At 39.3% G+C, this 22,262-nt stretch overlaps 1 protein-coding gene across 3 annotated transcripts in view; it reads right to left on the reverse strand.

Moving 5' to 3' along the window:
- TAF3 (TATA-box binding protein associated factor 3) overlaps positions 1–22,262 on the reverse strand; it is a 97,882-nt gene that overhangs the window by 66,192 nt on the left and 9,428 nt on the right. For 2 of the 3 annotated variants that reach the window (XM_063448271.1, XM_063448270.1), the window contains exon 2: positions 18,649–18,891. In XM_063448271.1, coding sequence (XP_063304341.1) covers positions 18,649–18,891 — 243 coding nt within the window. Of the gene's footprint in view, positions 1–17,234; positions 17,314–18,648; positions 18,892–22,262 lie in introns of those variants that run through there. The other variant, XM_063448272.1, reaches the window with a different exon arrangement.

Consider the following 22,262-nt stretch of genomic DNA (forward strand, 5'->3'; position numbering starts at 1 on the left):
AAAAAGGGCATAGTAAAATTGGGGAGGGGGATTAACAAGTACAGTATACCTCATTTTGCATTAGTTTATTCTCGCTTGACTAGACTTGTGTCTGAAAACCTTAAACCAAGTTTGAAATCATGGTAAGCGCTGAAAGTGCAAAGTCCACAAAACATTTCAAGCAAATAAAACCAAGCTGATGTACATTTGCAGCTCTACCTAAAATACAATGCTACCCTCACAGTTCTTGAATAATTCATCAGCACTAGTTGTGTGCTGCTCAAGTGAGTTATCAACAATTTAATGCATAATATAGCAAGTACATCCTTTAGGCTTCACATTTTGCGGCCCTGCTGATTCCTTATCGTACCAGAACCACAACAACACTACGCTTTATTTATTTATAGCAGACGGCAGCTGCTGAATTATTACTACTATCCACACATGTAACCCTTTCATTCCTAGGCTGGATGTAGACTGAACAGGTAAACAACGTTGAAAGAGCAATGATATGATTTAGACCAGGGTTGGCAACCTTCGGCATTTCAGGTGTTGTGGACTACATCTCCCAAGACGCTTTGCATGGCTAGATTTCCTTTCATAATTAGACATAGTAAGTTTGATGTAACAGCACAATAAGTGGTAGTCTTACACCAAAAATGTAGGAGTTAGAGGTATTGAGAACAATTAAACAAGCACACTTATTTGCTTCTTACCAGGGATGACGATATAGTAATCTATGGCTACAAGTTAGTATTTCCAATCAAGAATATAAATATGCCACATATTGTTTATCAACAATGTGCAAAGGGTGCAGCGCTATTTCTCTTGGTCACCACTGAGGCGTCAGTTGAAGCTCTAAGACAATCAGTAGCTCCACATTCAAAATACGGACATGAACAGCTCTACACATCCTTTCAAATTTTTCACTTTCAAAAGTAGTATTCATAATAAGTGAAATCAAGGAGATGGGTCGACATGCGACAACTTCATTTTAACATAGGCTCCCAATGAAGCCTCAATTTTCCATGTTTCCTAACAAATACTTAAACCAATCATAAGAGCAAGTGAGAGTCCAAAACGGTTTAAGCTTTATATAAGGCAGACACAGACAATGTATTTTTATTGGATTAATACTGCCAGTCTTGTTTCTATGAAACTGGCTCCTGTCACCTTTATGTTAAACTGAGAGTACATGTAACCTCTTGCACACATTTTGCCTTTATTTTGAAAATGGAATAAAAAAATCCATGGTGCTGTTATTACCCAATGCCCCCGACACAAAAATATAAGCACAAACAAATGCAGCAAAATACACACAGTTAACTAGGAAGATTATGCAGCACAAACTCAATCATTGTCCTTCAAATCTACATTTATTCGCAATATATGCAAGACAGAAAATCGTTTGCAATCTTAACATGCGTTAGGGGCTTAGCAATAAATATTGTCAATATAGTTTACAGTAACTGTATTGATTGCAATACACTTGACTTATCTGTGCAGATAAAAACTTATCTTGACCTTGCTCAATAGCCAGAGCCTAGACCAAAAAAAAAAAAAAAAGCCCACTGATAGCCTCTCCTGAAACATTGCAAGATAAAAAGATTTATATATAAAAAAACAAAAAAAAAACAGAGTGCATGAATAAGAAGTACACAAAAATTAAATGTTCGCAATGACGAAATTGTTATAATAGCTTGGCAAATGGGACACACGACTAGACAGGAAAAAAAAAAAAAAAAAAAAAAAAAAAATCGCAAAATACACATTCAGAAAACAGCTTGGCGAGTCTAAGTTTCAGGCCCTTCCATTTAATTTAAAAAATTCGGAAACCACTACCCTTAAGAAATTATATTTATTTGATTGGAGAGCTGACTATATGGAATATCTTGGCATTAATTTATGCAAAAATTTGGTAAATATGCATAATCACAACTTGAGGAAAGCATGGTCGGACCTACAAAAGGAGATGGAGAGATGGGGCGGAATGGAACTTTCATGGTTGGGGAGGGTCGCATCTGTTAAAATGACGATACTACCAAAAATTCTATATTTTTTTAGGACCATCCCTTTGTCCATCCGATTATCATTTTTTAATAAAGTTCACTCGACAATGATGAAGTTCATCTGGGGGAACAAGCCAGCCCGAGTAAGGCTCACCTCCCTGCAACACCACAAATCGAATGGCGGTATCGGTGTTCCCGATATACGCAAATATTATTTCGCCACTAACGCTGCAGTGGCTGTGAGCTTTAATAATCAGGTTGATAAACCCAGATGGATGGAAATAGAAGAATCAAAAATTTTACCGGTTAGATTGTCAGAATTACCTTGGTTAAATCCTAAGAAAAGACCTGGAATTACAACGTTATTTTTATCTACCAGGACTACACTAAAGGCCTAGGACAGAGGTAGGCAACCTACGGCACTAGTGCCGTGCACGGCACTCGAGGTGTCTTTGCACGGCACTCAAGGCTGCTAGAGCCAAACAGGATCTGGCCTATCAGGAGTCCCAGTAAAACTTCAAATATCTGCTAATACGAAAAGATGGTGAAGGACAATCCTCAATTTAAGCATTGCAGCACATAGAGGAAATGATCTCAGATCACTTCCTCCAAGCACTTGTGAATGGGAATCCACAACGTAGTAGAGCAGCCTGCAGCTCCTGTCTTTGACCTGTACCAGGCAAGCCTGGTCCCCACTGGAACCCAGGGAAGCCAACCATACTGCTAGATATACACAGATATTGTGGATCAAACCAAGTGTTTATCTGAGTATCTGCTCCTTTCCAAATTGTTAAAATGAATGCGTGCACGTTTTGAAGTAAATTACACTGAGACACAGGTATCAGGTTAATAAAAAACTTTGGAATGTTTACTCAGGGGGCGGCAAGCCCCTTATAAAGGCAAAAATACATCATATGCAAAAATGTAGATAACAGAGATAATACATCTCTAATTGGTTAAGTGTCTTATCTAATGCACATCCTACGAGGCGTGATGTCACCATCATCCCGGGATTTTACTCCGGATGTAGGCGCCATCTTGTTACACAAGGTAGTTAGTCGGTGGGAGCGGGTGCTCTAGCAGCCATTTTGAGGAGATATTGAATACAGGTATACACAGTAAATAGACATTTTTACTATCACTAATTTACATTCATAACACAGAAAGGAAGAATAACCTTCCCCTTATACAAATAATACGAAGAGCCCACACACAAACATACACACAATCTGCACAAACGTAACCCGTTAACAATCCACATACATGTACACAAACCCCACATGCAGCCTTTCACATGCAATACCCCAAACAGCCCACACACACTACCAAACACACAATGTGATATATCCATCCACACACAATTCCACAAGCAACCCTCATACACAGCCCACATTCATATGTATCATACACAATACCATAAACTACTAATGAACATATACAATATAATAGCTCATATACGCACAAATACAATGATGCAAAACAACTGCAGTAAAAATAACACAAACAGAATACGGCAGCATGCACACCTAAATTTAAAAAAATAGGACTGGCATGCTACGGGACATCACAATCCTATATCGGCACAGTGCTGCTAAAAGGTTGCCTACCCCTGGCCTAGGATATTGTTTTTAAAAATGATCATTCTCCCAGCCTATATAGAGCAATGCCTATTGAATTATTGAAAGATTATATTCCATCCTTAAAAATAGAACTGTTGAAGGAATGCTCTATAACTAATCTTGACAATTTTTTTTACGGCAATGCTATTCTATCTTTGGAAAAATTGAAACTTAAGTATGGATTAACGAATGTATGTGAATTGGATTGTATGTTAATCATTGACAAATTGAAAGAACTATATAAGGTACCTGAAACAGATAAAAACTATAAAACGCTTGAGATAGCTCCATTAGAGAAAGTTTTTTTATGCAGCCCCACTAGTAAAGGCATGATATCCTTATGCTATTCGTTTTATAATGCCAAGCCCCTAGTTAAATTAAAACATATGTTGTCATGGGAGACGGAGTTGGGTGCCCAGTACGATCTAGAAGAATGGTTCGGTTTTTTTAAAGCTTTAAAAAGGTATTTCGTATTGCACCGACCACTTTGAAAATCATTATAAAATTTTATATCGTTGGTACCTGGCCCCTTCTAGATTGCACAACATGAACAATATGTATTCTGACCGGTGTTGGAGAGATTGTGGGGGTGTGGGCAATATGGCCCATATTTGGTGGTTCTGTCCTAAATTAACTAAATATTGGAAAATGATTCACGACCTAATTATTAAAGTGGACAGAACCATTAGCATTTTAACCTCGGAACTAGCCTTATTTAAAAAAACTCCCGGAGTCCATTAATAGATCAGACAAAATAATCATAGGCCACATTTTGATCGCTGCTACATCCTGTTTACCTAGACATTGGAAGTCCCAAAATGTGCCATCTCTCAGGGAAGTTTTTAATTTGATTCTAGAAAACAAGGCACACGAATTATCACATAGAGCTAATATGCGTGGTTTCCCAATATTAAAATACAACTGGGATAAGTGGGAAGAAAAAAATCAAAACCGCATATGGTCTTTGACATATTTATTATTAAAGTGCATTGATGTAAAAACATTTTTTTTTTTGCCATATACACTGTTATGCCTATTTTAATGCTGGATGGTTATTCTTTTCCATTTCCAAGTTCCCCTTCCCTTCCTACCCCTAATACAATGTTTATATTCTTGTTGTTATACAAATATGTAAAACTTTAATAAAAATTATTTGAAAAGAAAACAGCTTGGAACAAACAGCACCATAAGTAGTCCTCGTATGGAGACTTGGAGAATGATATTTATTTTAAACTGGTTAGCTTGTGAAACTACTTTTCTCACAAGGTTATTATTTTTATATAATAGCATGATGTTACATTTATATTTTAGAACTCTTTTAACGGTGGAAGTAGGCACCTTTGCATTTTTACATTTCTTTTTGTTTGGGAGGAAAAAAGACGGTTGAAAGTATGTACATCAAGTTAGAGTGTAGGATTCCCATCAGTGGTGGAACCAATGTAGAGAGGGCCTTGGGGCAAGACTTTTTTTTTTTTTTTTTTTTTTTAGACCCCCAAAAAAGAAAACTGGAATGCCAGATTTAGTTTCTTAAACAAAAATGACTGCTAGATAAATGTAAAAAAGGGCAGACAGCAGCATGTAAGCATATTTTTTTGTAAATGCTATATGAGGGTGCACAGAAAGAGTATGAAAAAAATATATATTTTTTTTTTTAAAAAGTTTCTCGCTGCCGCAAACATGGAAGGTCCGTGGCAAACTCACCATGTGAGAATTACTATTTGCCAGGGCCACACTTTTACAAGCTAACAGTTAGTGGTGAGAGCAAATATTGAGACTTGGACAGAACTAGAACTGGGTGCAATTTTTATTTGCACACGGGCAAGCCTCATGTATTTTTTCTACACTAGCAAGCCTTGTGTATTTTTCTGTACTCCCAGCTGCAAAAACAGGGTTTTAAATAAAGAGTAATGTAGTAAATAAAGTACTGACAACAGAAAAGGCTTTATTTCAATACTATCACCACAGATTAAACACTTTTTTTGAGGGGGAGGGGAGAGGGAAGGAGGAGTCAGTGTATTACACTAATATGGGGGTCATATAGATCATGTTTGAATACTTAAATGTTGAGCTTGCATATTTGTCTTCTATAAACAATGATTGATTTAAGTGTAAACCAGGAAACAAAATTACAGATATTTATTGCATACACATATGTGTTTACTTAATTTACATTAACCTCAGGATCAATATAAATCTACAGTTACCCAACTTTTTTGCTTGAGTTTGGATTTTTCGGAGGAGTAGGACCCAAATGAGATGGGTTAATAAAGGCTGGAGCAAAAGCATTTTTATTGTTACATTAATAATATCTTAAGTCCTTCTGATTTGCCATACATGCTCTATGTATGAACTTAATTTATACATTCAGCAAGAATGTCATTAATCCTCAGAGCACTTCCACCACCCCCTTTCCTTAATTGACATAGGAAGGATAACTTCAATGTTAATTTAAGCAAGTAGGAGTTAGAGGTTTTCTACTCATGGAGCAACAGTGCCTTCTAGTGATATGTAATAAAACTGCAAGCATTTTCATCCAGTGCTGCATTAAAACCAGCAGTCCCTTCTCCCCTCTCTTCCCCCAACCCCCATATTATTAGCTAAACAGTATTTACAAGGGGAATATTAACTTAACTTTTTTTTTTAATGTTTATTTATGTGTTTTGACTTTTATTCACTGTTACATAATTACATATTCAAATTAAATCTAAAGGAGGAGAAGATAGTTTTTCACATTTGGTTTCACAAATAGAAATCTCTTTTAACAATAAATATATTTGCCGATAGCAGACACAGTGCATTAATAAGGTTTTAAAAACTAATTGTCTGATCATAATATTAAACCCTTGTTTATTTACAATATGTATTCCTTAATGAACACTGCAAAAAAATTACACCCTGTCATGAATGAGAACAGTATGCGTGCTACATACCTTAAAATAGAGCTTGACAAATTTGCTTCACATCTAGGAGCCAGATTTTTAAACGTCAAAAAAACTATTCTTAAAGGGACACAATATTCACGAGAACCACTACAGCTTAATGTAGTTGTTCTGAAGTCTGTATACTGTCCCTGCATGCTTTTCAATGCAAACACTGACTTTTCAGACTAAAGGCATTGATTACATTGCTGTCTGAAAACGCCTCTAGTGACAGTCACTCAGACAGCCTTTAGAAGTGCTTCTTGGGTAAGTGCTGCACACGTTAATGCTATACTTTAGTGCTATTTAAAATAATTTAAAAAAAAAATGCTTAAATGCTTAATGTAAAACCATTTTGCAGTTGTTTAACAAAATTAAAGTGATCTTCAGAGTTCATAGCCCAGCAATAGCAGCCACAGAAATTGTTTCACATTACATGGGAGATTCAGCAATTACAGACTGAGTACAAGGGGTGCAATAAACCAAATAGTGATGTCCCGAACAGTTCGCCGGCGAACACGTGCGATGTTCGGTCCGCCCCCTATTCGTCATGGTGGTGGGAGGGTCTGGGAGGGAGGGTCTGCTGCTGATTGGCTGGAATGTGTCTGCTGACTGAGGTACAGGGTCAAAGTTTACTCAATGATGACAAATAGGGGGCGGACCGAAGAACCGCGAACACGCTATGTTCGCCGGCGAAAGGTTCCCGACGAACTGTTCGGGACATCACTATAGCCAAACACTTGGAATAAGGGGACAACTGGTTTAAAGGTAAAAATGATAGCTCACACATGGATCAAGACAATAATGTGAGCAAGAAGCAATAAGAGCTGGGGAAATTTGAAGAAAAAGAATATGACTAGAGAAAGAGAAGTGAAATAAGCGGAAAAGATGAGTCATTACACTGTTTTTGCCATCAGAGAATGTATTTAGCAAGCTAAATAATGGAACGCGGGACTCCAGATCACGTCTGTATTTATATGGCTGTGTTAATGGCAAAGAGAGCTGGTACTAGAAATAAATACAATATGTAAAAACAAAAAAAAGTTAAAGTTACACCATGCCCATTTTATTGTGCCCAGTCCTATAGGAACCTCTCGACAGAAAGTGTGTGAGATAACTTTGAATCAAATAAAGGGGAAAGCTTGAGGAATGTGAGCTAACCTATAACCCTTCTCAACATGATAGTCAAAAGAAAGGGTGAAACGTCCGGGTGTTTCTTTTATCACTGATTTTTTTGTTTCACTTTGCTAGCACCATGTGCACTTAGTTTTGGTTTGTGTTTCTTTGTAGTCTTAGGGATGTTTCGGCATTAGCCTTGTGCGGTGCTGAGGTAAATAGGGCTACGGTAGCATTTTTCTCCCTTTCTTTTGACCCTTTGTGTTGAGAAGGGTTATAGGTTAGTGGATATTCCTCAAGCTTTCCCCTTTAGTTAATGCCAAGTAACTTCACACACCTTCTGGGGAGAGGTTCCTATAGAATTGGGCCTCTGGTCTAGTAGAGTTATTTTTGAGTATAACCTTTCTATATCCCTTACATACTCTCTCCAGCCCCCCCACACTAACCTCCTTGCCTGATCCCTATACACAAAACATTTAGCTACATTAAAGATTTAGCCATCTTTGGCCTACATGTTTATATATTAGATTTAATAAAATTAAGGTTTTTAATTATCTCTTTGTACTTTACTGTGCTCCCACATCTGTGCACCCATTAGTATTGGGGTCTTTTTTTCTTCTGATTATACCTAAATATTTAAAACCAATACATTATAATGCACTTAATTAGAAATTAAGCTGCATTATAAATGCAATACACGCAGGGGAAAAAATCAATTACAGTATTCCTTTATTAAAAGATGGCTCTTATTAATATTAATTTCATAATAATTCAAAATAAACAATACGGGTTTAAAATTACCCAGAAGAGGCCAGGCAAAATAAGTGTCAAAACTTTAATGTGGAAAAGTTCCGAGAACAAAAATCAGTCTCAGATGCCAAGAACCGCAAGTGTCAGGTCTGGCATTGCAAGGGTCAACATAAGAGGAAATCTGATACAAACTATCCCGCTGTGAACAGGGAGCTGGGAGTTAAGAAAGCTTAACTACTGTGCAGAATTCAAGCAACCACACAATCCAGTGTCATGCTCCCATCTCCAATGTATATTATAGCTGTCTACAGAACAAACTCAAAAACAACTTCTCACAATAGCCCCTTGAGAAGGTATAAATCAATTGTGCATTCTACATACTTCTTTCCAAAGATGACAAAAAGAAAGCACATGGTCATGTGCATGTGTAATAAATTCACTTCCGCCTATGTATTATTGACAGAGGAATCAGGAACTGTACACTTAAAGGGACACTATAGTCACCAGAACAACTACAGCTTAATGTAGTTGTTCTGGTGAGTATAATAGCTCCCTTCAGGCATTTTCAGGCAGTGTTGGCATTGCCCCTAGGGACACCTCCAAGTGGCCACTCCTTAGATGGCCACTGGAAGGGCTTCCTGGCTCAGGACTGCACAGTAGGCACCCCTGCCGTTCAGCATCCCCACGCTCTGCATAGGGGTGCAGCATTTTCCTCATAGAGATGCATTGATTCAATGCATCTGTATGAGGAGGTGCTGACTGGCCAAAACAGCGTTTGGGTTTGGATCGGCTATTTTGATGATGTCATCAAGGGGGCGGGTCCAGCACTGGCAGAACCGTAGAGAGCTGAAAATAAGGTGAGTTTTAATCCATTTCAAGGGTGCTAAAGGGGAAAGGGGGCAAGCCAACGAAATGGTGGCTTTTTACTATAGGGTCAGGAATACATGTGTTCCAGAATAGTGATCCTTTAACTTCTCAAGTATAGTTGTCCATAGTTTAATGAAATAGAATGTTTAGATGGCACCATATTGTTACAAAAACAAATAAATGCATCAAATAAAACATTAAAACAAACCTGAGGAACCTTCAGAAATCAAAGACACATTCCAACTTAATATGCAACCAACAGATTGAAAGACTTTGTAACACAAATAAAATAAAACCCCAGGCCAAGGATTATGAGTTCTATAACACAACAGCTGCAGAGCTATATATTGCAAATCTTAAACCCTTCATAGTACCTGAAGAATATTTTAAGCAATAGAATCTAGACAGGTTAAAAAACCACTTTGAATGCAGTTGTGTATTCCAGTATCTTCCCACCAATGGCTTTAGAAGCAGTCGATGGCAACTAGAGTTAATACCATTTATACGAGCAGTTTATATTATGGAAAGTCTCCTTTAGGAGGAAAGTTCAACATAATAAATCTGCCACTGGAAAGTCACATCACTAAAACAAATGGTTTATGACAGATTCACTTTTTTAAAGCTGAAAAGGGGGAGATTTGTTTCTGTTCCCATACTCGACATCAATATCAGAAAGCAGTTGACTTGAACCTATGATAATGTTTGTCAGCTGGTAGCCTGCTGTGATGGGCTCTGTACACAGGCCATGAGAAAGCAGTTTCACTTCCTGTTTCAGTTACTACACTGGTACAGCTGAAATCCCTGGATTGCAAAGGAAATGAAATGTGAATTTCTCTCCCTTCCTATGGCACCAGTACTTCCTGAGCTTGGCAGCTTGGCGTGCACTGGTCAAAAACCATAATTTCCCTGAAACATTCCAAAGTGCTTCTGTCAGGGGTAATTACATTTACACACAGATAAGAATAGCAACATTTTAAACAAGGAAATCTAGTTTGAACACTATTACACAAACAAGGTTCTTGCCATAAACAAAATGTCACTTTTGAACTTTTTATTCCATATTGTCAAAACGATCAAGGATTTTTAGCTCCTCTACTAATTCAACAAATACAATATTTAAACATGAAGCCAGAGAAAGAAAAATAGGGGTGGCAATGGCATTTAGGCAAATGAGGTGTAAGTCAAAAGTTAAATAACTGAGAATATCATAGAGGAAATTATACCCAAATTAAGTTCGTAGTATTGCTACCTCAACATATTGAGATCTGAATTAAATTAAACTGGTAACAAAATAAAAACTAACAGCTATTCAGAAAGCCCTAAAAGTCCAGCACAAATCTGAAAAAATGTAATTGCTCTTACTTATATACTTTGGTAACTAAAAGTATGGGGAAAAAATGGAAGAGCTTGTTCACTTCATACAGTTCCCATTGACTTAAAGCAAGTTCTATTTTAATTGAAATTCTCCTGAATAAATTCACATTTAAGGTAAATTAAGTACAAAAAAAAACAAGGCTTTCATCTCTCAGCTGAATATTGAGACTGAAGTAAACTACAAATAAAAGAGGGCATTAAACTAACATGAAAAAATTATTTTGTTAAAGCGGCACTGTCATGCCGAATCCAGTTTTTTTTTTTAACCCCCCTCCCGCCTCCACTATATCCAATCGACCCCCTAGTCATCCCCAAATGCCCCTAAGCCCCCCACATTACCTATTTTTTATTCTTTATCTTCTGCCCCGATCTTTATTCAGGGCGCCGCCATCTTTGTGTGGGTAGGTGAAGTCCCTGTGGGACACGTCATCTACCCACACTACACAGACTGTAAGATTCCCGCACATGCCCAGTGAAACACCTGGACATGCGAACGGGAATTTCACCTATTCATTCATCAGACAGACGAATTAATGAATAGAAAAAAATCAAACGAACAAACACCGAATATCAGTGTTCGTTTGTTTGTTCGGTTTATTACAAGGAGGGAGCTACCGGCGTGCAGCTCCCTCCTTGTAATATGTAAAGACAGAAGCGTCAGGGAGCTATGCTCCCCACAACTTCATAAGCCCCCCAGCCCCCCCCCCTCACTCTATGGGGGTCTAATATGACCCCCATAATAGCATAAGGGAGATTAAAATCTCCCCAATGCCCCTACTCGCTAGACCGCGAGTAGGGGCATGTCCACTAAACAGTGAGCAGACAAAAAAAAAAAAAAAGTAATAGGGGGGCGGCGGGTGGGGGCCATAATGGTAATAAGGGGTGGGGGGGGACCTACTGTCCTCCCCCCCGGGCGGCGGGTGGGGGCACCAAGTCAATTTCCCCCCCCCCCCACCCCCCATCAAGGTGACTAGGGGTCCCCAAGCCCCTAGTCACCCACCCAAATAAAAATGCCCCTACCTACCCCCCTCACCCTAAAAAAATAGCGAGGGGGGAATAAAATTGCTAACCTGTAAAAGTAAAGTAAAATTAAACTTACCATTCGACGTCTTCTTTTTTCTAAAATAAAAAACCATCATACCCGTCAAACTAAAAATAAAATAAAAAACCCGAGCGCCCAAAAAAAAAAAAAACCAGACGGAAAAGAAAAAACACTAGCGCAAAAAAAAATAATCCATCTTCACCCATGGAGGGCTCTGCGCAGACTGAGCTCCGCAGGGCAGGGGAAGGCTAATAAAGCCTTGCCCCGCCCTGCAATTAGGCTAAGAACACTCTGATTGGTGGATTTAAGCCAATCAGAGTGTTCTTTGTCATTTTACAAGCATGGGAAAGTTCTTTGGAACTTTCCCGCGCTTGTAAAATGACACAGAGCACTGTGATTGGATGGATTTCAAGCCATCCAATCACAGTGCTCTGTGTCATTTTACAAGCGTGGGAAAGTTCTTTGGAATTTTCCAATATCCAAAATATACAAACATATTGTTATATGGGCTAGCACTCACGGTCTTGTAGCCAAAAAAAAAAAAAAACATCTTTTATTCGGTTATTCCATAAAAACGCGACGTTTCAGCCCACGTCCTGGGCTTTCTTCAGGAGCAACAAACAATAATATGGAATAACCGAATAAAAGATGATTTTCTTTTACTACAAAACCGTGAGTGCGTATATATATATAAAAAAAAAACTCTCATGCATGCACGGCACTGCCAGGGTAGGTAATAAAGTGGTTTTGGTAACTCGTGACCCTTTAAATAAAATTAGCTAGTAATAGCGAGGAAATATTTTCATTTTACAGATTCAATGCATTTAATTTAATGCAGCAGTGCAACCAAAACACACTGGAACATTGATCACAAGAAAAAGATCCGCTATACAGTACAGTGCATGCTGAAAGTCCAGCTTGGAAAGGGGGTGAATGGACACATTATGGTTTTAGAATGAATGCAGTTGACCATATGCAATGCCAAATCTAAATTAAAAAAGCCAAGATGTAAGAAATATTTTACAATAACAGAAGCAATTTTACATTTTTGAAATAGTATTATAGTCACCAGAACAGCTACAGCTTATTGGATTTGTTCTGGTTAGTGGAATCATTACCATCAGGCTTTTTGCACTAAACACTGTTTTCAGAGAAAATGCAGTGTTTACATTACAGCCTAAGGATACCTCCACTGGCCACTGCTCAGATGGCTACTAGAGGTACTTCCTGGGGCAGTGCTGCACAGTATCTCCACCCTCTGCATGCAGACACTGAACTTTCCTCATAGAGATGCATTGAATCAATTAACCTCTATAAGGAGATGCTGATTGGCCAGGGCTGTGTTTGAATTGTGCTGGCTCTGCCCCTGATCTGCCTCCTTGACAGTCTCAGCCAATCCAATACTTTTCTATGTGAACAAAACTTCTGATGATATTACCAAATTAGTGCGCTATTATTGAAGATGGTAAATCTGAAAGTAAGCATAGCAAAGTATAGTGCAGATGGTATACAACAAAAAGTATATGGGAAAAGAACTCACATGGACCAGAGCCCTATCACCCCTGGCTCTGGGTTTGCAAGGCTCTATTTGAGAGGGAGAATCCCACAGTCTGTAATTGAAGGCTGTATTCTGGATACTATAAAACCAAAGCGATTCTGTATGGAATACATGTTTGTGTTCCTGACCCTAGTGTTCCTTTAAGTTACAAGAGGCAGATCGGGCAGCAGCAGGGATTGTTTTTTGGCACAGGGAAAATAAATAGAAAAGTTAATATACAATACCTTTAACCCGTTCAGGACAGAGTCGATGGTACACGTTCTGATCAAAACAAAAAATGGAATTTGCGCTATAGGTCTGTTCAACCGCAATTCATCTCTTTCATATAATGTGCACCCACACTTATTATATATCAGTCTGTTCAGGAGAAACAGGGCTTTCATTTCATATCAAATATTTATATATGAAACAATTTATTATGAATAAGATAAAAAAAAATAAAAACTTAAATTTGTAGTTCCACCTCATATTTTAGCTGTAAATGTCATAATACTGTTCGCTTTTACTGCAAAAAAAGCACATATTTGGATTCAGCAAAGTCTACCTACGAATCTGTGAAGAGATATAAAAAGGGCTACTATTGTTCAATGTTTTATAGGTATGGATTAGTACTTTGAAATGACTCCTATAGGAAACAGGAATCCAACGTTAGGACTGACAGAGGGGTGATGTGTGAGGATCGACTGGAGAGGAAAATCAGGCAGCATTTATTACAGACTGTAGTGGGGCAATACTGCTTTTGGAAGACCAATTAGGAGAAGGTTACAATAATCCATGCAAGAAATTACTAGAGCATGGACAAGCTCCTTAATAGCATCTTGCATTTGAAAGCGGCAGATGTGGGCTATGTTTTTAAGATGGAATCTGCAGGATTTGGCAACATACTGGATGTGAGGCCAGAATCAAGTATAACACCAAGACAGCGCGCTTGCAAGGATGGACTTAAATGGATACCACTAACTTGAAGGGAGAGCGAAAGAGGAGGATCAGTATTTGGAGGAGGAAACACAATGAGCTCAGTTTTAGAGATTGAGTTTCAGAAAGCAGGAGGACATCCAGTCAGAGATGAAAGAAATCCAAGCAGTGACACGTTGCAGGACAGCAGAGGAGAGGTCTGGGAAGGAGAGGTATATCTTGGTGTCATCAGCGTACAGGCGGTAGTGGAATCCAAATGAGGTAATAAGTTGGACAAGAGAGGCAGTATAAATAGAAAATAGAAGGGGACCAAAGAGAGTATTGGGTGACTCAAACAGAGACAGGACATGGGGAGGAGGTATAATTAGAAAAGGAGACACTGAATGAGCATTGGGAGAGATAAGAGGAAAACCACGAGAGGACAGAGTCACAGAGACCGAGTGATTGAAGAGTTTAAAGAAGGAGAGCATGATCAAGTGTCAAAAGCAGCAGAGAGATCAAGAAGAATTAGTATGGAGTAGTGGCCTTTGGATTTAGCTTAGTGATTAGGTCATTAGTAACTTTGATTAGAGTAGTCTCAGTACAGTGGAGGGGGGCGGAAGCCAGATTGAAGAGGGTCAAGGTTAGAGTTGGAATTGAGGAAGTGACACATACGGGTAAAGACAAGTCTTTCCAGAAGCTCTGAGGAAAAAGGGAGCAGGGATATAGGACGATAGTTAGAAGGGGAGGTCGGGTCAAGAGATTTTTATTTTCAGGATGGGTACTACAGTGGCATGTTTAAGGTCAGCAGGGACAACGCCAGAAGAGAGGGAGCAGTTGAAGATGTGTGTTAAGGAAGGTACAAGGCAAGGGGAGAGAGATCTGATAAGGCGAGATGGGGCAGGTTTAAGCGGTGGGGTGAGAAGAAAGGATAAGCGCAGCCACCTCTTGTTAAGTAGCCGGGGAGAAAGTTTGAAGGGTAGGAAAGGCATGATCTACATGTGGTTGAGAAAGAGAGGCAAGGTGGGGAGAATTCTTTCGTTAGCTGTTCAATCTTGTTGTTAAAGTAGCATGCAAAGCCATCGACTGTAAGATTAGTTTTGGGGGTGGCCACAGCAAGGCGAAGAAGAGAGTTAAAGGTATCAAACGGATGCCTGGGATTGCGGGAGCATGAACAGATGAGTGGAAAAGTATGACTGTTTGGCGAGGGAAAGGGCTGCGCTGTATGAACACTATATGAATCTGTAATGGAGAAAGTCTGACTGGGTGCGAGACTTCCCCCAGCAGCGTTCCGCACAACATGAGCATCTTTGCAAGTAGCATGTTGATTTAGTGTGCCACAGTTGGGGGGGTGTCCTCCTCGAGGTGCAAGTTTGAAGCAGGGATGCAGCGTTCAGGGCAGAGGTTAGGGTAGTGTTATATGGCCAGTGAGGGACAGGAGAGGGAAGGGATGGATAGGAGTTGTGAATCAATATCAGCCGACAGATGCAGGAGGTCAATAGAATTATGGTTCCTCCTGAGTTGAGGGTGGATAGGCTGAGGTCGTTGGGTGATAGGGTTCTCAAGACAAATGATAAGAGGTGGTGATCAGAGAGAGGAAATGGAGTGTTGCAGATGTTAGACAGTACATGCATAAGAGAAACTAAGGTCAAGGGTATTGAAGGCTAAATGGGTGGGAGAATTAGCACACTGAGAAAGAGAGGGAAGGGGGGTGGGTAGAGATTTATAAGGAGCAGTGAGGGATTACTTCAACCTAATTTGCTTTTCCAGTCATCTAATGTACAGCAGTCTGTTGATAAGCCAAATTTATATAAGTACTTTGTGGATTTGGTTAGCCACAAGCAACCGAATATCTTCCATTCAGCTGATTCAGACCAGGGTAACTGCACCCTTTATCAATTGTGATTGAGCATTCCCACGATATAGATACGAAACGCGAGGTACAGCACCTCAAGCCAATGCGCCACTATCTGCAAAGCCAAGCATTGTGGGCTGCATTTACAATACACTGACAGCGTGTAAGGTAAGTGGAAAGTAGGAGAGGTTCCAGAGTCCTGTGTTCAGCAGATCCAGATGACCACGAAGCTAGCAATTACTTTAGCCAGGGATGTGCATTGTTCAAAACACACTTTCTTCAGTACCCAACCCTTGGATCACAACAACAGGAGAGAAAGTAATCCCAGGATTTCAGGAGTGCTATCTGTGAAGCAGGCACCAAGTAGCAATGTAATATTACATACTGGCACCTTCTGTTATCAGTTGCAGTGTAAAATACCTCTCTTGGTATACAGATATGTACTTTCTGAAAATATACAAATGACACTGGCCAATACACTTTATAGCGGTGAGAGGATAGACACACGAGGGATATTTATCAAAGCGCTCTAAAACAGTGAAAGTTTAATTCAATCATTTTGATCGTGTGTATTAAAACATCCCCAATTTTTTTTCTTTATATTAAATTCCTCTACGGTTCAGAGAAACTTACCATTTCAAAAGTCTGACATATTTAGAGTTGCAAAAAAAAAAAAAAAAGAAAAAAAAAGCCGAATGCTTTTTTTGATGGAAAAGAACAATTCACAAAATACGTTGAGTCATCAGAAATAAAGGGCATATATTCAATATACTAAAAAATGAGAGATATGGAGGAAAAATAAAACAAAACAGGAAATTTAAAAACATCCATCAGATCTAATAAATTGCTGCAAGAAATGTGCCAATAGAGGTAAAACACTGATTTAACTTTAACTGACACAAATAATCAATCTTAGAAGACCTATGAGAGTTTAGTCTGAATTTTGTGATGCAGGTTTATATTTATTAAAGGGACACTATAGTCATCAGAACAACTACAGCTTAATGTAGTTCAAGCATGTCAAACTCAAAGTCTAGCACGGGCCACATAAACAAGGCGCCACAAGTTTACGTGAGACCAAAAAAAAAAAAAAAAAAAAAAAAAAAAAAGAAACCTTACATTTTCATAGAATTGTAGAAACATTTTGAAAAGTACAGCATATTAAAAAAAAAAAAAAAAAAAAATCAGCATTCCCCCTCCCCATATACTAAATCCCAGTACCCCCCTCTAGCCAACAAGCAGACTCCACTCACATTGCCGCTGCTAGTATGCGACTTCGGAGTCCGGCCTCTGGTATACCCCAAATGGTGCCGTCCGCACCCAGTGCCAAGTCTGATCCTCCCGCTACTTCTTGAAACCCTGTGAAGATGGAGCACGACGATATCACGTCAGAATGTGACGTGGCATTGCGTGCCTCCATGCACCTCCAGCTACTCCACTGTCCAGTTGCAGCCAATGCAACACTGACCAACACACACACACTCACTGATCATTTTCTTTATTGCTCCCTACCTTTGGGAGACGATGTGGGGTCCCTCCCTGGTGTCCAGTAGGAATCTTCTTTCTGCTTATCAGTGTTCCTTCGCGTGGTTGAATATGAAGTGATGAATATGACGTCATATTCCGGCGCCTGGCCTTACCGCAGACGGCGCGTGCGAGGGAACAGTGAGGAGCAGGAACACTGAGCTCCCTCGCTGGCTATCCTCCCGGGCCGGGTAAGTTGACGCAGAGTAGGCACCTTTAATGTGGGGAAAGCATGTGCCGACTCTGCTATAACACTAAGCATGTACTTGCAGCTCGCCAGGCTGCAAAGATATCCATTGTGGGCCGCGAGTTTGACATGCTTGATGTAGTTGTTCTGGTGAATGTAGACAGTCCCTTTTTGCAGTAAACGCTGAATATCAGTGAAAAGGCAAAGTTTACATTACAGCCTAGCAACACCTTCAGTGGCCACTCCTCAGACGGCTACTGGAGGTTCTTCCACCCTCTCCATGTAGACCCTTAACTTTCCAAATGATGAATTGATTCAATGCATCATTACGAGGAAATGCGGATTGGCCAGTGTGGCGTTTGGCTCCGCCTCTGGCCTGTCTTTTTTGGCTGAGATCATCAGAATTGACAATCTCAACCAATCCAATGCTTTCCAATGTGAAAGCATTGTGATTGCCTGATCAGCACCAGCAGATTTGAATAAAGGTAAGATTTTACTTTATTTAGGAGGGCAAGGGGGACCAGATAGATAATTTAACACTATACATGCTTGTGTTCCTGACCCCATAGTGATCCTTTAAAAAAGTCACTGTTTAGAACCACAAAACAGTAGGATTAGCAAAAATGTTAAGTATTAAAGTGGAATATGACAAAAAAATAAAAACCAAAAAATAATTTTTTCAAAATACATGACGTAATTAAGAACAAAGCAGTTTGGGTTTATATATCATGCTCCTGCTGTCTGTTAAATTATCTGCATTTTAGGAGTGGGATTGATGAAAGTGGGACCATAAAAAGTTTAATTCCTTTTCAGAGTGATCTGAGCAGGGACTGAGAGCCAAGTTGACAATGAATTCGGTATGGGCAAGGTTTGAACAAGTCGAGCAGGGCTGCTTGTTGGCTACTCCTCATTTAATGTAAATAAATGAATAAATAAATCTTAAATCTGCACAGTACCTTCTTGTGAAGAGGCGATGAGAGGTAAATAATCTGGAATATATTCCTTCCGATCCTCAAAATCTTTACTGTCTGGAGGAGGAAACTGCAAGACATTGTTCTTGGAAACAGGAAAGGACGGAAGCTGATGCGGGAAAGTAACTGGTTCGATATTGTGGATGTAATCTTCAAGTTCATTGAGGTTCACACCCATCAACTTAAACGCCTGACCAACATCATCCAAAACTGCATCTGTGCGCCCATCTGGGGAAGAACAACAGAAATTTTACTTGTCATACATTTTTTTTTTCTTTCTTAGTAGAGCGGCAGTACAGGAGGGCTGTTCTACCTTTAGGTGGACGAGTAACTTTTAAAGTAAAATGTTAATTACGTAATTCCCCTCCTCTTCATACCTTAAATACAAGGTCCGTATCAGACTGCCCCAGTAATAGCAAGAATAAAGAATACAGGAGACCAACAAAAAATATCAAAATACTTTATTACAAATGGATGCCACTATGCAAAGGAAAGATGAAATGTTTTGGTAAGTAGAATTTCTGGTTTTGCTGGCATATAGCGGCAGTACAGGAGGGATCTAGCAAGATCCCAAATACAAGTGGTTCAGTAAGATAAAAGCAACTAGAAGCACCTTATACCCGGAAGAAGCTTCTCAGAATTAAAAGGATGTCTAGCCTGTAGTGATGAATGAAGGAGGACAATGTAACCACCATGCAGATATCCTCTGGAGAGGCCAATTAATTTTCTGCCCAAGAGGTTGCCATTGCTCTAGTGGAATGTGCCTTGGAAGGTGTAGAGACACTGACCAGCGAATTTGTAGCCCATGTTAATTGATTCTGTTAACCACATAGCAATTGTGGCTTTGGAAGCCTCTTTACCCTTATAGGCAATGATCAGAGGATCTGAATGCTGATGGCCATTTGAGGTAAATCTCCAGAGCCCTCTTTACATGCAACAAGTAGAAGATGACTTCCTCAGGAGAAAGAGATTGGAATAGAGTGGGGAGAAAATGATGTGTTGACTTATGTTCGCTCTAGAAACGTTGAGAAGCAGACAAAGAGACTGCCGGGGTGAATGTTAATTGGCTTTAAAAACAAATCTCATGATAAGAAATAACTTGCACTACACAAGGACGTTTTTTTCCAGATTCTCAAGTAGATTTTAGAAGCAGATCAAGCATCTGTTCCTCTACACCCGGAAGATTAACCTTGCAGAAGCTAGGCATTCAGTATAAGAATCTGCAGTCTCTGTTGGAAGTGGTTTGTTCTCCAGTATCGGTTCTGAGAGGGGAAGTTCCCAATCTTCCATGGCCATTTGTTTTAACTCAGAAAACCAGCTCTGATTGGGCCAATATGGGATGATGACCATCACTGTTACCTTGTCTGGTTTGCTTTTCTGTAAGAATCGTGGAATCAGGGATATGGAAAAAAAAAAAAAAAAAAAATGAAAAAACCCACTAAAATCTCAAGTCCCTACAGAACAATCTAAAATCCAGATAATCTTTCCAGAATAGAAAAGTGAATGTCAGTACTTTTCAGTTTTGTCGCCATGAGATCGATCTCTGGATGACTGAATTTCTTCGTGATTCTTAGGAAAACCTTTAGATCTAGAGACTATTCCATTTGTTTCCACTGTGCTCTGGTCAGGTAGTCCACTATCAAATGGTCTATTGCTGTGATGTAAATTGCTGAGATGGATTCTAGCCTTTTCTCTGGCAAAGACGCAATGTTGTCACAAAGGCGAGAAAGACTTGATTTTTGTGCCGCCTTGGTTATTCAGGTAAGTGATTGCTGTGAGGTTGTCTGATCGTATCTTGCAAGCTTTCCTATTATCCAGGGCTTGAAGGCAAGTAAAGCTTTCATTTCTCTGAAGTTGAATAATGCTTTGCCTCTTCTGTAGTCCATTTTCCTTGATGCAATAGAGTATTTAGAGGAGCTTTCCAACTGGTTTTCGAAGCATCTGTAGTGATTGAGACCATTTCTTTAATTGAAGGATAGTCCTAGAGACAAGAATTCTGAGTGAATCCACCATCTTATCTCAGTTCGAACATTTGTTGAAATTAGATTGTTCCTCAGACCAGGACTGAATGATTTCCCATTGTAGAGGTGAAAATGCACTTATGCAACATTGTGAATTTGTCCGAATTTTCCTGATCTTCCTTCTCTTTTGAAGAGGAAGGTGAAGAGAGAAAGACATGGAGTCTACTTCTAGACATAGAAACAGAATTCTTGTGGAAGGAGATCCATCCATATTTCTGCAATGTTCAAAGTGTAGTTTGAATGTTTCCTTGAAACTGAAGACTATAATTGGCTTCTAGGAACCAATCATCTAGATAAGGAAAAACTGAAATAACCTTTTCTCGAAGACCAGCTGCCAGCAGGGGTACAATTTTAGTAAAAAATGGAGCTGCAGAAGGGCAGAATGAAAGGGATTAGAACTGAAAATATTTAGTCTTTCTTCCTGCTTTGATGACAAGTCTTTGGTATTTCCTTAAAATTATTGCCATGGGAATAAGAAGGTATGCGTTCTTTAGGTTTAAGGTGGCCATATAGTCTCCGCTACATAAAATATGGATTGCATACGATCCTTTTCATCTGGAATCCTTAATACTGGATGCACTTGTTCATATTCTTTAAATGTAGGACAGGGCAAAATGACTTGTTTTTGCACTACAGATAGTCTTAAATAGACCCCTTGAAATAGTTCTCATATTGGAACCTTTTCTAGGATGCCTTTTTGGAGGAGAATTTGTGATTCCACCAGTAGAGCATCTACTTCTAATTGAGAAGTGTAAGCAGAACAAAGGAATTGGGAAGCAGGTTTTTCTAGAAATCTTATATTGCATCAGTTTTCTGATAGGTTTTAACATCCAAGGATTTTGAGTGGTTATTGTGAGGTTTGCAAATCCACTTTAGACAATTCTTGCCGTTTTGAATCCTGTATTTTGAAAATGTGTAGGCTTTTTTTCCTCTGGGTTTTTCCATTTCCGATTTATGAGACTTAAGAATCTTGGATGCATAGTCTTTACCTTTTTTTTCTTCAGGGTATCCCCTTCGTCCATAATTTAATAAAATGGATTCAATCCCTCAGTCAGGAAAACAGAATCAGATGGCAAATCCTGGCTGAAGACTTTGGACCAAAAAGAATGGGAGCATTAACCGGATGACAACTCAGTGGAGAAAGACCCACTTATGTTTCTTCCTTTGATAGAACTGTTCTAGACAGACGTAGATTACCTGGATTCAACTGCGGTTTCTTTAAAACTTCCAGAAGTTTGAGATTGATTCTCCTGAAACAAGTTCAGGAACTAATGCATCTCTTTCTGTTTAGCCTTTTCTTAAGCTTCCCCCGAGCACTGATTACAGATCTTGTTTTAAAAACCATCAGGAAAAGGGGTGGCACATTTGCTGCAGGCTAGGTGTTTATGTTTGCAAGATGGCTTCAGTTTGGGAGCAGGTGGAGGAATTTTGTCCATCTTATCTGGAGAAACAGGAATAGACACCTGTAAGATAAACATCAATTATCACAATTGTTAGAACAGAAAGTAGAAAGAAATAGAAGCCTTTAAGGTAAAAGAATAAAATAATGCCCCAGAATTGTGTGTGGGGGCTGGTGAC

The sequence above is a fragment of the Pelobates fuscus genome, chromosome 3 (genome assembly GCF_036172605.1).
Source record: "Pelobates fuscus isolate aPelFus1 chromosome 3, aPelFus1.pri, whole genome shotgun sequence".
In the NCBI taxonomy this organism is placed as follows: Eukaryota; Metazoa; Chordata; class Amphibia; order Anura; family Pelobatidae; genus Pelobates; species Pelobates fuscus.